General features: G+C 40.0%; 1 protein-coding gene across 3 annotated transcripts in view; it reads left to right on the forward strand.

Moving 5' to 3' along the window:
* Window positions 1-212: 212 nt before the first annotated feature.
* The window catches only part of GKAP1 (G kinase anchoring protein 1), a 61,136-nt gene continuing 48,171 nt past the window's right edge, over window positions 213-13,177 (forward strand). For all 3 annotated transcript variants that reach the window (XR_002831982.1, XM_006100017.3, XM_014465457.2), the window contains exons 1-2: window positions 213-334; window positions 10,344-10,596. Coding sequence is in view for 2 of the 3 variants with exons in the window: in XM_006100017.3 (XP_006100079.1) it covers window positions 10,387-10,596 (210 nt within the window). In the remaining variant the exon portion in view is untranslated. The remainder of the gene's footprint in view (window positions 335-10,343; window positions 10,597-13,177) is intronic.

The following is a 13,177-nucleotide window of genomic DNA, read 5'->3' on the forward strand; positions in this document are numbered from 1 at the left end:
GAGAGAGACCCCCCCACCCCAGGCCCCGGGCCGGGCCGAGGCGGCGACGCCTCCCCGAGGTCGCGCCGGGGCCGGGGGCCGCCGCGTCGCCGAGCCCGCGAGTGACAGGTGCCGCCGCCCCTCCCCGCCGGGCATCGCGCTCCCTCCCCGGGATCCTGGCGCTCGGAAATTTCTAGAGCGACGACCTCAACTCGCCGTTTTCTGCCTTTCAGGTTTTGAAGCCGCTTCTTCGCTCGAGTTGGGTCTCGCCCAGCCCTGTCTCTTCCTACGTACTTTGTGCGGAGAAGTTTGGGAGCCCCGGCCCGCGGTGAATTTGGCTTCATTCATGAGCGAGGTACCTCGTGAGTTACTCTCGGGGAGAGCGCGCCGCCGCCTCGCCGCTCGCTGTGGTAGAGCGCAGGAGCGGGCTGTGGGGTGGTTACACATTTATTATTATTATTATTATTATTATTATTATTATTTCGCTGTTATTGTTTGGAACAAGCATTCCCTCAGGATTTTGTGAAATGGCTAGAATTTAGGGTGCTTAGTAGATATTGAACAGGAGCGACAAAATGGGCCTATGAATTGCCTTCTCTTTCCAGCTTCTTTTAGATTTTTAAATTTTTTAGTTAGATTTTACAATTGAGTAGGTGCTATGGCTTCCATGGGAAGCACTAATCTCTCTTGTACTGAAAAGCCAGTGAAAAATTTTCTCTGCCGGTCAGTATTGCCTGTTTATGTAGTAACTACGTTTGTGATTGTAACCTGAGTCGTCAGTTTAATAAGTTTGACTTGCAGCTCTAAGAATATTGGAGAAACTTTATGGTAAATTAAGGTATTAAACAATCTTTAAACTTTGGAAGTATAGGGTGTGTTTCCCCCCCCCCCCCTCAATAGGTTTATAATACCGTAGTCGGTATTAATCAAATCCTAATCAATGGAAGATATTCTTAATTGTCATAAATGGTTACAACAGACTTATTTATAAGATACCAAACAGTGGCTTCACTCGATAAACTAAAAGCAAGAACCTGCAAGTTGACCAAAAGAACACTGAGGCAAATGAAAATACATGTGCTTTATCGATGGGAGAATCCCTTAGGTCCTCAGTATCTGTTTGTACTTTTTAAAACATATTTTTAAAAAATATATTTTATTGATTTTTTACAGAGAGGAAGGGAGAGGGATAGAGAGTTAGAAACAGCGATGAGAGAGAAACATCGATCAGCTGCCTCCTGCACATCTCCCACTGGGGATGTGCCTGCAACCCAGGTACATGCCCTTGACCGGAATCGAACCCGGGACCCTTCAGTCCGCAGGCCGACGCTCTATCCACTGAGCCAAACCGGTCAGGGCTGTTTGTACTTTTTGCTTAGATTTTTCAGCCCACAGAAATTAGGTGCTGTGGATTGGAAAGGGGAGGCAACATTTATGAAGAAAATATGGAACTTAAGGCAAACCCATAACGTTTACATGGTTTGTTTGCACCAATTGTGTTGGGAGCAAAGTGTTGGTACACATTTGGCACTTGTTGGTTGTGAATCTTAATTTACAAGAAGCTAAAGTGCAAGATATTGTTCAGTTGTGTTATTTGAGGAACAGAACATGAAATTATACAAATTTTAAATTTCACCAGGTGTTAAATCATTGATGCCCAATCCCATTTCATTTTGTGCTGTTTTATAAAAATGTAAGTTATAGTTCAATGAGGCCACACCAATCAGACTAATTGGTTGATAGTGTTCATGGAAGATGATTGTCATTTATTTTATAAAAATGAATAAATATGATTATCCTTGACTGAGGGTTTTGCACATATGTCGGTTTTGAAGCCCTAATTGAGGTATGACCACAGCTATTGTCCATCTTGTCCCTAGAGAGGTCATAGTGAGGGATGAGGTCATAGTGGCAGTGGTCTTCAGAACCTCAGCAGAGACCAGCTGTACCAACCATTTTGAGATCCTGCTGCTTGCAGTTTAGGCTATTCATTTTTTAGAAATAGTTTATTTTAAGCACCTCATATATCCTAATTCTTTTTAATCAACACTTTAAAACCAGTTTTGTTTTCCTAAACAAATAAGTGTCTTAAACAAAATTAGTTGTGGTGATGATAAGTTGGTAGATTGGCACTTAAATTGAAACAACTTTGAACTGCTAATAATCTTGAATTCACATTTGCATTATGGAATTGGGGATTATCTATAGAGCATTTTGCGTTTTCTTTTCCTATCCATTCTACTTTAGAACACATCTTTCAATGCATGTGTAGCCTTGTATTGGGGGAATGTAAGTTTTGGGTCTTCTTTAAGAAGAAGGAAAAAGATAAAAAAATGTGAACAATAAAATGGCAATAAATATCCATCAACAATTGAATCTAAAAATCAAAATAAACAAACAAGGAATCTAATGAACAAAATAAACTGATGATAAATAGAACCAGAGGCATGGAAACATGGAACAGACTGATGAATCTTAGAGAGAAGAGAGGAGGTGGGGTGGGAAGAGATTAACCAAAGAATTTATACGTATATATACATTACCTATGGACACAGATCAAGTTGGTGGTGAAGGCCTGTGGGGGGGAGGACTAGGTAGAGAGGGGCAATAGGGGGAAAAGAGAGGGGATCTGTAATATTTGCAACAATAAAGATTTGGAAAAAAAAAACAAATCCAAATTTAATAAATTGATTTTTTGTGTGCCAGGTCCTGTGGTTTTTGTTAGGATGTTGAAATCAGGGTTGTAGGGGGCTAGGCACAACAATAAGCATAATCTTTAAAAAAATTTAATATATTTTTATTTATATCAGAGAAGAAGGGAGAGGGAGAGAAAGATGGAAACATCAGTGATGAGAATCATTGATCTGCTGCCTCCTGCACACCCCACATTTGGGGATATAGAGCCCGCAACTTGGGCATGTGCCCTGACCAAGAACCAAACCATGACCTCCTGGTTCATAGGTCAATGCTCAGCCACTGAGCCATGCCAGCTGGCAACCATAATTTTAATAAAAGTAAGCGTAAAATACAGAAATACTACAGAGGATGGGATGATTAATTTGAGGGGCCGGTCAAAGAAAATATAGAGATGCTAGCACCTGAGCGGATTTTGAACAATGAATACAAGTTTTAAGTGGAAGAGATGGAGAGCATTTTAGGCAAAAGGAATACCGTAAAGATACGAACAAGTAAAACTGAATATGTGACCAGGAAATTTTAGGTAGTTTTGCTGGAGCAAAATCTGAGGAAGGATAATTGTTATAAAAAGCCCTAACACATGCTATAATTACTAAGTTAAGTAATTGGTGTATTGAATATATAAAATGGAGACTTCCCTATAATTTGATATTGCTGCTATGTCAAGTATAGTGGAATTAATAGTTTTTACTAATGGTAGTAATTAAGAAATTATTAAATATTTATATGTGATGAGCTACCTGCATATTTATAAACTTGTTTTTTGTGCATTTTGACCTGAACCATTTATTTTTTAATTTACCTTGTAAATTTTGTCTTCAACTGAATTAGCCTTTAAATTATTTTTATTTTATTCTTTAAAATATTTTTATTGATTCCAAAGAGGAAGGGGGGGGGGGGAGAGAGAGAGAGAGAGAGAGAGAGAGAGAGAGAGAGAGAGAAAGAGAAACATCATGCCCTAGCTGGTTTGGCTCAATGGATAGAGCGTTGGACTGTGGTCAAGGGCACATGCCTGAGTGCAGGCTGGATCCCCAGTTAGGGGTGGGCAGGAGGCAGCCAATCAATGATTCTCTCTCATTGTTATTATTATTATTTCTAATAAATTTTATTGACTTTTTACAGAGAGAAAGGAGAGGGATAGAGAGCTAGAAACATCCATGAGAGAGAAACATCGATCAGCTGCCTCCTGCACACCTCCCACTGGGGATGTGCCCGCAACCAAGGAACATGCCCTTGACCGGAATTGAACCTGGGACCTTTCAGTCCGCAGGCCGACGCTCTATCTACTGAGCCAAACCGGTTAGGGCTTTCTCTCATTGTTGATGTTTCTATCTCTCTCTCCCTCTCCCTTCCTCTCTGAAATCAATAAAAATATATTAAAAAAAGAAAAACAGTGATGAGAGAATCATTGATTGGTTGCCTCCTGCATGCCCCCTACTGGGGATCGAGCCTGCAACCAGGCATGTGCCCTTGACCAGAATCAAACCTGGGACCCTTCAGTCCGCAGGTCAATGCTCTATCCACTGAGCCAAACTAGCTAGGGCAGCCTTTAAATTATTTTTAAAAGGAGACTAAAAGGGAAGATGGGAAACATAAGAAATAATAAGTAGATTTCTGGACTAAAATCTAATTTGTGTAGTATTTCAGTATTATGTAAATGTTTAATATATAGCACTAGCTACCACATCCAGAGACTGACCAATGTAGGTAGTTTAGGGGATCTCCACTATACTTCACTTTTTGCATTGTATACCTTAATTAAATCTATATCATTTAAATGTATATAAATGCAGAGATATTAAAAACTGTGTGAGAGAGAAAGGGAAAATAGTAGGGGAAGACAAAGAGCTCTATTTGAATCTATTTATCCTATTGTCTCTTAAATAAGACCAGAGATGGAGGTCAAGAGTTTTAGGACACAAGATTGAAGGAATATTAACCCTAGCCATACCCTGAATTATATTTAAAAATCCTGATGTCATAGTCTGCCTATTTATTCCTTTTTCTCTTCAGTAGTTAAAAGAATGAATTCTTGGATTGATAATATAATTTTTGAAAATTTGGAAAAATTTGTTAATGAAGGTAATGTTCTCCAAAAACATGCAACATAATCAGTCTTTGACAGTTGCTGTCTGTCATTTGTCCTCTGCCTCACTAACATTAAGGACCAAAGGCATCTCATTGTCAGTTCTGACCTGCAGTTGCCCTTTCCAAGTTTGACACAGGGCAGAAAAATCAATATTGCATTGATTACATCAGTTTACTTTTTTGAATTTGGGTATAAACATTTTCCCTTTTCAAGATGAGATATTTTTCTTTTTAAAAAAATTTAAATTCTTTATTATTTAAAGTATAACCTGTGGGTTGCGACCCCTTTGGGGGTCGAACGACCCTCTCACAGGGGTCGCCTAAGACCATCGGAAAACACATATGTAAATTACATATTGTTTTTGTGATTAATCACTATGCTTTAATTATGTTCAATTTGTAACAATGAAAATACATCCTGTATATCAGATATTTACATTACGATTCATAGCAGTAGCAAAATTACAGTTATGAAGTAGCAACGAAAATAATTTTATGGTTGGGGGTCACCACAACATGAGGAACTGTATTAAAGGGTTGCGGCATTAGGAAGGTTGAGAACCACTGTTCTAGCACATGCCCTCACTTCCCTACTGTCTGTGTGAGATATTTTTCTTATAGAAGAAATATGGTCATTATAGAATACTTGGGGAAATAGTGAAAACTGTCGAAAGAAAAACAAGCATGAGTAGTCCCATGCATTTTCTTCGTTTTTGGTATGTAAATACATAATGCACATTTACAGATTAGGGATTATTTTTATGTTTTCATTCCCTTTTTAATTTAAAATTTAAATTTCTCCCTCTTTCACTTCTGAGGTACTGGTTAGTGTACCTTTTGACCTGGTATGTAGATTTCTCTAATGGCTATTGAGGTAGACAATGTGTTGGCGATATATCATGTGCAGCTTGTAGCACAGATGATTGAGTCCTTCCAGTTGACCCATCTCCTATTCTCTCAGCTGCTACGTAGAGCTGTTCTTTAATATTTACTGTTATCTAAAGTATAGTGCAAGTGGCTGCCACTATCTTTTTTGCACTCCTACTGCTGACCAAACAAGGGATCATTATAGGTGAGCATTTCCCCCTTTTCATTTTACCCTTTCATAAACTAAGAGTATTTTATCAATTATTATTTTTTATTTTAAAAAATGTATCTCTATTGTTGAAAATATTATAGTTTTCTTTTTTTCTCTCGTTGACACCCCCCCCCCACCTTCACCACACTATTGTTTGTGTCCATGGGTTATGCATATATGCATATAAGTTCTTTGGTTAATCTCTTTTATTTTAATACGTGGATTGCTGAGGTAGTATAGCATAGGTAGCTGCTTCCTCAGGAAAATAATTATTTTGTCTTTTGAATATCATTCTTTTCTCAGTTTAACAGTATTCTAATGTTTTCTTTTCACTTTGTCTTTCTGTCTTTTATTATTATTTTTCATTCATTTTAACATTTATTGTTTGTCTACTGTATGCCTACTGTTTAAGACATGGACCCTACTGTGATTCTTGGGTTTTGAGTAGACTGATGTTTTCCTTCCGCAGTATATTAGGTATAATCATTAGGTCTTTGACTCTTTTCAGTGGCTCACTGCTCAACAATTACTTCTCAATGCCTAACAACTTTTTCCTTTCATTTCAAAGATTAAAGCCTTAGTTAGCTTTTAGAATGGTGTTGATTTAAATTTCGAAACATTTTTGCAGTGGAGTCAGACATGCTTAGCCAAATTTTTAAATAGTTTGTGCCAATTTCCCTTTGCCTCGTAGGACCTCAAGACATATTTCAATTAATTATAGTAAGAATACCAGTAGATGTTTATATTTGAGTGGTTCTGTACTGACTACTGTTCTGTTTTTGTATGTAAAGTCCATTAACATATTTAATCTTAACTCAGTGGGCTGGGCATTCTTGTTTGTTTCACAGATGAGAAAACACTGATCAAGTAAGTGGTTCAGGGGCTCACAGTAAGCAGCAGGTTGTGTTTGCTCAGGTATTCTTGCTTCAGGTCAGCATTCTTGTCTAGTGCTTTTCTGCTGTTTGACTTCTGCATTACTAATGTAAAGGACCATAGGTATACCATTGTCCCCAAACTGGGAGATCTACAATGTCTACGTAGAACTGGGTGGAGAATAAATGTGTTGCATTTTTTTTTACAGTATATGATTAGGATAGGTAAAACAAAGTATATTAGGAAAATACTAAATGTTGAATTTATTAAAAACTTCAGAATCATATCAGAGTTTTCAATGAGAAAATTGTACTTGCTTCCGTGAACATAAGTTTTTAAGTAAAATTTATCCATGAAATAAGAATATGCAATTCCTGATCTAGACTTTTTAAAAAATCCTCACCTGAGGATATGTTTCTTGATTTTAAAGAGAGGAAGGGAAAGAGAGAGAGAGAGAGAGAAACCTCTCGTAAGGGCCCCTACCAGGGATTAAACCCACAACCTAGATATGTGCCCTGACTGAGAATCAAACCTGAAACCTTTTTAAAAAATATATATGAGTGTGTGTGTGTGTATTGATTTCAGAGAGGAAGGGAGAGGGAGGGAGATAGAAAACATCAATGATGAGAGAGAATCATTGATTGGCTGCCTCCTGCACTCCCCCTCCTCCACTGGGGACGAAGCCTGGAACCAGAAGAATCGAATCGGGAACTCCTATTTCATAGGTCAGTGCTCAACCACTGAGCCACACTGGTCAGGCAAACTGCAACCTTTTTGGTGTACAGAATGATGCTCCAACCAACTGAGCCACCTGGCTGGGGCCCTGATCCAGACTTTTAATTGATGTTTTCTTCAGCTTGAGTTTCCATTGAAATTTTGTTTGGATGAGTAGGTAATAAAAACAAATCATTTTTGTTTTATAACCATTCAGTAGTTTATAACAGTTGAAATTATTTTTAAAGAACCTAAAATCTTTTCTTATCAAAATTTAATAATATAAAATTTCTTGTGATATTATGAAAGGAGTTCAAATCCAATTGGACTTGTGTTTAAAATAATGATGAAGTTCTAGTTTGCAGAAAGCATATACCCTGTTTGAGCAGTCACTTTGCAGCTAGTTTTTATGCCATTAAAAAGGCATGTCACTGGCAAGTGGAGGGAAAGATCTTCTATTTGCGAAAGTAGAGATTTCAGGCCATTGTTTGGAACCTTGCTCACTAAGAGTTTTGTGCTTCCCTACCCCTGACAGCAGTTGCTGCTTCCTATACTGCATACCTTGTGTTTGGGGCACCTAAAGAATACGAACTCTTCTAACAGTTCCAAAAACTGTCTCTACCATAATGGGCAGCAGTGCATTCTGCAGCTGTCTGATGAAATAGATTTCAAGGGGCTTGCGCACTTCCCTTGTCACAGTTGAGAAATACCTACAGAGTAACATATGCATGAGTTGTCCTCTGGAGCATCAAATAGGGTTACTTACATCTGGTGGTGACTGGCCCAGAGTCTCTTCACTCTCCAGGGTTTTCTTGGCTGCCCCAGTGACAAAGGGAAACTTTATCTGAGGATATACTGGTAAGGAAGCTCTGCCCTCTGCTACAGAAAGAAAATTTCTATGGGCTTAGGAGAGGTTTTTTGAACAGACATCTGTTAACATTTAACTAATGCAGAACAATCCAAATATGAAATTACAGTTTTGATACGAGTCTTAAATTAGGAAAGAAATTTATTTGTGCAAGATAACCAGTTATGGTAAGGCTATGTTACACTGCAAGAAGAACTTGAAAATCTCAGATATTTAAAGAAGTAAAGTTCCTTTCTTGCTCAAGCTAAATACAGGGTGGGGCAAAAGTACGTTTACAGTTTTTATGGAAAATAGTACAATAATCCTATCTAATAAAAGACAAAAGGGTAATTGACCATACCTTTGCTACGCTTCCCATTGGCTAATCAGGGCGATATGCAAATTAACCGCCAAAAAAGATGGCGGTTAATTTGCATACGTAGGCTCCAAGTGGTGGAGTGAAGCCAAATGTACCCAAAGCCTGCCGAGCAGCGAGGCCTCACGGCCCCGGGATCAGCGGAGCAGCGAAGCCTGACGGCTGGGTGGGGGCTCTGACCGGAGCCCAGCCAGAGCGAAGGCCTGGGTCCCGGGTGCCAGAGGAAAACTGGTGCCAGCAGCCAAGGGAAGGGAAGGCCTATTGCACGAATCTCTTTGTGCAACAGGCCTCTAGTTAATAATAATATAAGAATAAACTGTGTTTCACATACAATTGTAAACCTACTTTTGCTCTACCCTGTATCCATCACAGATTAGTAAGAAGACTCTGTTCATTGTGGTTTCAGACTCCATCAGATCTGACTGATGAATACTCTGTCTCAACATGTGCTTCCACAATCATAGAAGCAGAGAAAAGCTAACATGGTGAACCATGTTCTGAAGAAAAATGATTTTAAAGCTTTTTAAAGCTTATGTTTCACTGGCCAAAGTCAGTCACATGGTCATGCCTGCATTCAGCAGGAGAATCCTATATATCCTATATAATAAAAGCCTAATACGCAAATTGTCCCCTTGAACAGTCCTTCCACTGGGATACTGGGAGTTTGACTGCTCGCTATGACGTGTGCTGACCACCAGGGGGCAGCGCGGAACATGGGGGGGTGTAGGCGACGTGGTTTCTGGCAGCAGGTGGCAGTGGAGGTGCTGCCAGCCTGATGGGCCCCGACAAGAGTGGGACTTCGGCAGGATGGTGGAGCACGTGAGGGGGCGGCGCCAGGCCAAGGTGGGGGTGCCAGGTGGGGCTGCCAGGCTGGAGGTGCAAGCTGGGGCTGCGAGGCTGGTAGGATGCACTGAGGCTATTTATGAACTAAAAGATAATGTGGAGGGTGATTTTGAAAAGTTTTCTTTGCAGGAATTTAAGTTCTCTATTTTGCTCTCAGTTTTTGACTTAGGACTAGTCGCTAGGATCAAACTTAAGGCAGCATTTTGTATATAAGATTGTTCTTTTTCTACTTTATTTTTTTTTGGAAGTTGGGGATAAACATACTTTTCTGTTTTAAACTGTATTGATGTAGGATGTTTTCCATAAATATGTATTTATATAATTATTATTTTTAAATACGTTTTTTATTGATTTTAGAGGGAGAGGGAGGGTGTGAGATAGAAACATTAACAATGAGAGGTAATCATCAATTGGCTGCCTCCTGCACAACGCCTGCTAGGGATAAAGCCTAAAACCTGGGCATGTGCCCTGACTGGAAATCAAACCCTGACCACCTGGTTCATAGGTGACACTGAGCCACACCAGCCAGGCTATGTATATATTTTAGCAGTGTATTTAAAAGAAAAGAAAACCATGAATTTTTGAAAACTATATATGGAAAAATGAATACATTATATTGATGGTAGTCTTGCATTAGTCTGAAATCTCATATCATTATTCCATTTTCTATTATACAATTTTATGTTGTTTTTAAGTTAAAAAGTATGCTATTGCTCATAAGACTGTTGGTATGAATCCAAATATTACTAAGTCCCGTGTCTGGAGAAATATATATATAAAAATAATTTGTTATTACTGTAGAATCTTTAATAAATTTTACTCACCTGTCTTCTTTTCTCCCTCCACAGGAATTATTCTTGACAGAAGTATTTTTAAAGAAAAATATTTACAATGGCCTCAGCAGTTCTTAGTTCTGTTCCCACTACTGCTTCTCGTTTTGCCCTGTTGCAAGTGGATAGTGGTAGTGGCTCTGATTCTGAGCCTGGAAAAGGCAAAGGTAGGACTCCGGGAAAGTCTCAAACAAGCAAATCAACTGCAAATGAGAAAAAGAGAGAGAAAAGAAGAAAAAAGAAGGAACAGCAACAGACTGAAGCAAATGAGGTAACGATTATAATGATCTGTGTTTGTTTTCTTTTTTTTTTTTTAAATATATATTTTATTGATTTTTTACAGAGAGGAAGGGAGAGAGATAGAGAGTTAGAAACATCGATGAGAGAGAAACATCGATCAGCTGCCTCCTGCACATCTCCTACGAGGGATGTGCCCGCAACCCAGGTACAAATGAGAAAAAGAGAGAGAAAAGAAGAAAAAAGAAGGAACAGCAACAGACTGAAGCAAATGAGGTAACGATTATAATGATCTGTGTTTGTTTTCTTAATAGACTATAAGCAAGCATCATGAGGACAGGTACCATCTTGTTTACCCATGTGTCCATAGTACTTGGTTCATAGGTACTTGATAAATATGACTTGATGGCCGAAACCGGTTTTGCTCAGTGGATAGAGCGTCGGCCTGCGGACTGAAGGGTCCCAGGTTCGATTCCGGTCAAGGGCATGTACCTGGGTTGCGGGCACATCCCCAGTGGGAGATGTGCAGGAGGCGGCTGATCGATGTTTCTCTCCCATCGATGTTTCTAACTCTCTATCTCTCTCCCTTCCTCTCTGTAAAAAATCAATAAAATATATTTTAAAAAAAATATGACTTGATGAATGGATGTAAATTTATGCATAAAGTCAATGTAATGAACATTTAAAAAAATTTATTTAGTTTTTTCCTATCACCACTTATCCCCCCATACCCTCTTCCACCTCCTCCCATGCAATCACCACTATTGTCTGTGTTCATGAGTTCGAGTTCTTTCTTTTTTTTTTTTCTTCTTTGCTCAGTCTCTTCACTTCCCTGCCTTCCCTCATCCCCCAGAGCTTGTTAGTTCAATTTAATGTAAAGTTTTTAAATGCCTTTATTTTTTTTATGAATATGGAAGCTTCAGTACTCATTCCAAAAGGTAACAAAGTCTTAAAAGGAAACAAAGGCCATTTGTAAATATAGCTAGAGATATAACCAACAGGTATATAAATACACATATATCTATATTCATGTTTTACTTAAATAAAAATGGGATTATATAATAGGTTTTTATACTGTTTTTTTCCTAATTAGCCTTGAGCAGTTTTCAATATGAGTAAATACAGTTCTACATTATTTTAAATGACTCCACATTATTTAATTATATGACTATATCATACTTTATTTAATTATATTCTTGAGATAAACATTTGGATTGGTTCCCTTTTTTTTTTTTTTACTATTATAGACAACTAGAGGCCCGGTGCACGAAATTCTTCGGGGGGGGGGGGGGCGCTCAGTCCGGACTGCACCCTCTCCAATCTGGGACCCCTCAGGGAATGTCCGACTGCCGGTTTGTGCCCGCACTTTTAACAGATGACAGCTCCATTGTTGTTTCTTTCTTTTCATGCTTAAACCCATTGGAATTAGTAGGTATTCAAAGTGTGTATACATTTTGGGGGGACACCCTGTATATCTCTAGTCAGCGGTGAAAGGAACCAATGGTGGATTTGGAACCCCCAGATAGGGAACCTCACTCACTCCCCGCATGTCTCCCTCAGTGGCCAGCCCAGGCGTGCGGGAGGCTTGGCTTCCTTCGTTGCCCCAGGGAGGCTTGGCTTGGGAGGAAGGTGATGAAGGAAGCCAATCCTCCTGCCCTCTCCGCCCGGCTCCATGGCCGCCGCCCAAGCCAAGCCTCCCGCCTGCTCTGCCGGCTCCGTGGCTCCAGCTGGCGCTGCCATCTTTATGGCTATGGGCGCCGCTACCTTTGGCGCGGAGTGACAGTTAATTTGCATATTACCCTTGAATTGGTGTAGATAATCCTATGACTAGCCTGAACTTACATTTTTATGCATTTGATGATCATCTCTTTTTGCAAATTGACTGTCATGCCCTCACACAAGATGGTCACCCCCGTGTGGTCACAAAATGGCTGCCACAAGATGGCCGTCAGGGGAGGGCAGTTGGGAGCGATCAGGCCGGCAGGGGAGTGGTTAGGGAGTGATCAGGCTTACAGGCAGAAGCGGTTGGGAGCCAGCAGTTCTGGATTGTGAGAGGGATCCCAGATTGGAGAGGGTGCAGGCTGGGCTGAGGGACACCCCCCCCCCCCCCCCCGGGCACAAAATTCACTGGGCCTCTATAATATAAAGCCTAAGCGACCGGTCAATCGGTAGCTATGATGTGCACTGACCATCAGGGGGCAGATGCTCAACGCACAGGCATGGAAACATGGAATAGACCAGTGGTTGGCAAACTCATTAGTCAACAGAGCCAAATATCAACAGTACAACGATTGAAATTTCTTTTGAGAGCCAAATTTTTTAAACTTAAACTATATAGGTAGGTACATTGTTATTAACTTAATTAGGGTACTCCTAAGCTGGCCTTTGCTAAAAATGTCCTCAGTCTGATTGAGGTACGTTCGCTGAGGTCGACCCCTTCCAACTCTCCCATCCACACTCGTCTTGTATACTTGTTTCGCCTATCTCCTTTCCGAAAACCGACTTATGTGCATGGGCCACGAAGTTTCAATCGCACTGTATGTGCATGCCCGCACATGGTATTTTATGGAAGAGCCACACTCAAGGGGCCAAAGAGCCTCATGTGGCTCGCGAGC

The sequence above is a fragment of the Myotis lucifugus genome, unplaced genomic scaffold (assembly GCF_000147115.1).
Source record: "Myotis lucifugus unplaced genomic scaffold, Myoluc2.0 scaffold_295, whole genome shotgun sequence".
NCBI classification, from domain to species: Eukaryota; Metazoa; Chordata; class Mammalia; order Chiroptera; family Vespertilionidae; genus Myotis; species Myotis lucifugus.